The sequence below is a fragment of the Aspergillus thermomutatus genome, assembly GCF_002237265.1.
Source record: "Aspergillus thermomutatus strain HMR AF 39 chromosome Unknown NODE_502, whole genome shotgun sequence".
NCBI classification, from domain to species: Eukaryota; Fungi; Ascomycota; class Eurotiomycetes; order Eurotiales; family Aspergillaceae; genus Aspergillus; species Aspergillus thermomutatus.
This window is the reverse complement of record NW_020798552.1, coordinates 2,861-7,691: the sequence shown is the minus strand read 5'-3', so window position 1 is coordinate 7,691 and position 4,831 is coordinate 2,861. Positions and strand designations below refer to the sequence as shown.

Genomic DNA, 4,831 nt, shown 5'->3' with positions numbered 1-4,831 from the left:
GGGGATAAGGGACAGCTTCAGGGATGGATTTTGGGTCTGGGGGAGGCGGGCATGTGTTGGTGGGTGGGCTAGGGGTCCTTGATGGACAAACACACGTCCCGCGGAGGAATCAGGGTCGGAGGATTGATTTCGGGTGTCTGTTCCGCTGAGTTTATGGCGTTCTGGCGTTTTTCTTTTCACATGGACGAATGAACAAACCGCTCAGTTGCAGCTGATCGATGATTGAATGAGTATGACTTGACCTCATCGTAGACTTGACGCCGTAGAGTTCCCAGTTCCTACCATTATCTGACACTGTTGACCGAAACTAAACTTGGCTGATAACGATCGAGGGAGCAAGATCAACTTCAGCCCCATCATACAGCATTGTGATTTCACTGAGTTGTGACTTGTCTTTTGATGTTCATGTTCATAACCTCATGAGGGAAAAACTCCGTAATAAATGTTCATCCATCAGCCCTGTAGTCTCTGTAGAGTGTAGATAGACTGTGCAGTTTCAGCTTCCCCCGCTCGAGTCCACTGTCTCCATACTACGGTGGGTTCGACATCATCGCTTAACGAGGGTCCATTATCTGTATCAATTTTCTGTGTTCGGATGCGATCATATTAAACACATGGACTGAGTATACAGTAGTCTCTTAACCAAGAAGATCAGCGTTGCGGATACTCCGTACTATCTGTAGCTACCACAGACATTGTTATCAGGCTCCGTTGCATCCCAGCCGTTAAACGCTAGAATGCCAAGCAGGGGGCGTTCTTTATCCGAGGCTTCGTTAATGATGGTGCTTTTATTGTGGAGACTTGGATCTCGTCTATTGGAGTTAGCATTTGTGTCTTTTCCATGGTTACTCCGTAGTCCGTACTAGGTGTTGACACTCGACTGACTCCTGATAAGCACTATTAACATGTTGATACTTGATAGTCTGTCATGGTGATGTGCAAGTCATGTTCAGGTTGATCCAGACGTGTAGAGGGAGATCAATAGACGGTAGTTGAGCTAGGTATCATCTCAAACAACCTCGTGCATTCTTCTCAGCAAGGATGTACTCTGCGTGGAGAACTGCTCCTCCATGGGCCAGGAAACTCTCTGCGATCATTAGCGCCCGAATGGTTTCAGCTTGAAAAGGAGTTCATTTCCCCTCGTTGATTTGTTAGTTTATTGTGTGATGATTTTGAGGAAAAATGAGGGGACAATAGAATGCTAAAATGTAATACTACGTACTAGTAGTTCATTCATCCTCATCTTCATTCTTCATCCATCCTTCCATTCTTTCTTTGTCATTTCGGCTTGTTCATCTGCTGAACCCCTTCATTCCTTATTGCTTCATCTTTCTTCTCTGCTTTGTCAGTTGTCAATCATCATCCATTCCTTCCAAGTTCCATACCTCGTGTATCCCCACAATCCGCACAGTGACACAGACACGCGCCCTGATCAGACCCCTATCTTGGCAAAGGGACCCATCGCGATTCTTCCCACTGATACGGAGTAGAATACCTCCAGTCGCTCCTTTGTGTCTCATCTGCGTCGTGCATCGAACTCGAAATCAATGGTCAATGGCCATTGTGCGATTGATCCGCTGCGGTTGTTGATCCCTCGCCCCTGAGACAGGTCGTTTGACGAGCGCTTTGCGACCGTCCAACGGCCATGCGCCTGGGGATCCCGTAGCCGCCGATCGAAATCGATCTTCTCGAACTCTGTCACTCTTTATCCTGGGCTCTCGCTCGAAGTCTTGAACAGATCTTCCGAACATATCGTTCCTCGACTCTCGTTTCCGTAATCGCTGTTGTGCGATTGCGACTGTGCGCGGCTGGCCCGAGCAAGTCGATTCAGTAACACCTCGTCAGGTGTAACTCGCCATTCGTTGTGAATCCGTCGACTTCGACTTCGTCTGCGTCTCTGTCGTCCGCTATCTGTTTCTGGCAGGGCCAGGTATACGTGCAAAAATGCCTTGCTGTGGTGAGCGCGAAAAGGGTCCCGTGTCGAGGGAGGAGAAATGGGACTCGGTGGTAAGTGTGAAACACGGTCGCAGTCATAGGCAGTTACAGGAGTGTCGCTGATTTCGTTGCTTGCAGAACCTGGACGACTTCAAATCCGAATCGTGTCTATCGCCCTTTTCTTACTTTCTGGTATATGTCTTTCTCCTGGTATCCGTGGCGGTGTATGGCGTCGACACCTTCACGGCGGTCAATCTGCTGGCGTTCTCTCGATGGGCCGGATCAATTGAACCAGCTATTCCCTTCAAAGTCTCGCGATGGATCTTTGCGGTTTGCATTATCATCTCTTTCGTGCTGTTGGTTCTTCGGTGGCTTCATGCGATTCGCGCGATGCGCTCGGGGAGCATTGCCCAGAGTTACTTGGACCCTCTGGCTGCGCGAATCCAGAGTATCCGCATGGGAAGACGTGGTCGTGGGTGGAGACGCTTTTTGGTCTTTGCGGAGCTCACGAAGAGTAAGAAGGGCGCAGAGTATGTGGCTTTATTCGCGTACTTCTCCTTTGAGAGTAAGACCATCCTGCTTTGCCTACTACTTGGAGTATTAACTGACGTGGCATTCTAGGTTGGATGAATACGATTTTCGCAGACGGCCCCCGTCAAGTTGTCAATGCCATCACTTTGTACTCCGTCATGAAAATGGACCTTCTTCCCGGTGGTGAAAACTCCGTGGACGACGACAAAGCAGGCATTGTGCAGTTTTTCGAGAACGTCAAGATCCTAGCCGAGGACAGCAACCAGAGAGCCGTGGTCTTATGTGGTATGCTCTTCACCCTCGTGATTTGGGTGCTGTCGATCCTCAAACTCGCATCCGCCGTGATCCTCTACCTCATCTTCCTGTTCCACCATATCCCCGCCGAAGATGGTTCTCTAAGGGCGTATTGCCGTCGCAAGATCAACACCCGGCTCATGCGCGTCGTTCGTCGAAAGGTGGACAAGGCCTTGGCCAAGAGCACCGTGAATCGCGCGCCGACCCAACCCAACCTCGGCTTTGATCGGAAGCCTACCCTGCCTATGGTGGCCGACCTGAATGCGGAGGACAAGACGCCCACCGTCACAACTCTCTCGCGTTCTACGACTCAAACAACGCTCCCACCATATACTTCGCGCCCAGGAACCGCGGCACCGGAGCGGAACCCAACTCTTCCTACCCTCCCCGACGTAACATGGACCGAAAAACCGGCGTTAAGCCGCACGGTGACTCAATCATCGGCGCATTCGGATTTAACATCATTCTCTGGGGCTACAGCTGTCTCCGGGTACAGCCCTCTTGATCGCGGGGTTTCACCTGCGCCGCCTGTCCCCCCTGTCCCCAGCAGCGTACCGATGCCCGGAGCCCGTTCTTACACGCCCGTATCACGGCCGCCGACCACCCGGCCAACGCGCACACCGGCGCCGCCGTCAGCGATCAACGCGCCAAGCCGTATACCGACGACGATGAGCCATGGCGACTATGAGGAAGCGCCACGCCGTTATCCCGACCCCTACAGTATCGATGCACCTTACGATGAGGAATATGGTGCATACCAGTCATATAATGCAGCTCCTGATCCTTACTCGCGCTCTTTGACGTCTGGAGTTGCTGTCTCGTCTATCGAGGACTATCCAACTCGGAAGTTATCTCCACAGAGTCACAGGGGGACACCCCAACCACCAGCCAACCCACAACCTGGCTATCCCATGCGATCGTACACTCCGGGTAACGCTGCACCGGCTCGACCACCGCTGGCCATTGATACAGCCGGAAATCATTTCGAAAGTCCATTCTCTCCCGTTTCTCAGAGAGCCACACCCCGACCGCAGCAGCAGAGCCCACAGCAGCAAGGAGGCTACGTTGCATTCGATCCGTCCTCAATCCCCAGGAGCCAACCCAATGCCGGCGTTCGACCATCAAATTCTCCTGTTTATCATGCTTATGGCGGACCAGGCAGTGCTACGTCGCCCAACGAGCCGAGCACCCGAGCACCGCCTGTCCGAGCATACACACCGCAGGGCTACAATTCTCAGCCGCGACCCTATCACCAAGACTACGTCTGATTGTTTCAGCATTTGGGTAGTCCACGTTGAGCTCGAGACCTGCGCAAAACGATTTAGATGTGAAGCAGCTAGGTTTATGTTATGTTACGACTTCCGGAAGAGCAGGTTTCTTCTGTGATTGATTGATGACTGGATCAGCGCACTTTTTGCACTTCATGACGGGCGGCTTCAGGCCGTCGTAAATACCCTTTGGATCTTACTAGATCTATTTCTTCTTGTTTCGATACCTTCTTCGGGAACATATCATGGATTGATGCTGCTTTACTCCCTCTGGTCCACTGGTGGGGTATCCTGAGCACAAAATAGATACCTACACTCTTCGAGATAGATGGCATTGACCTAAATAACAATTTATCAACCTTCTTATCAAATCCTGAGGATCATCTCGCCTTTTGTAGTATCCCGTTGTAGCTACTAAGGTAGTGAGTGTATCGGGCGACTATACCAAAAGCAGTGAAACTAACCACAAAAGGGAATTCCCCGGTCCTTGCTCGATATCCACAATTTCCATCTGTCAACTGTCATCATCAAGACTCCACGTCCCTGTTTCAGCCTACATTCTATTCCTGAGGACCATCCGGAGACAGAATGGGCTCACATCCTCACTGAGGCTACATACGACGGTATTCGCCGCTTTACCTTGACCTCGCGGATGCGCATCGTCATCGCTCCCTGCAATGGTTCCTCACCGGCGCTCCTCCTCCTCCGACCCTTCACACCACGACAACCACCCGCCCTCGAGTTCCTCCGTCGATTCATGCGATCTGCAGCGAGAAAATGGCACTCCCGGAGAATCCATGAAA

The 4,831-nt window shown here is 51.6% G+C and overlaps 1 protein-coding gene across 1 annotated transcript; it reads left to right on the top strand.

Annotated features, from left to right (window-relative positions):
• Window positions 1-1,944: 1,944 nt before the first annotated feature.
• On the top strand, window positions 1,945-4,028 carry CDV56_100763 (uncharacterized protein; the record flags this gene model as incomplete). The annotated part of the gene is made up of 3 exons (XM_026754382.1): window positions 1,945-2,007; window positions 2,074-2,500; window positions 2,557-4,028. The coding sequence occupies 3 exons, from the start codon at window positions 1,945-1,947 to the stop codon at window positions 4,026-4,028; spliced, it is 1,962 nt and encodes a 653-aa protein (XP_026609516.1).
• Between the last annotated feature and the right edge of the window lie 803 nt (window positions 4,029-4,831).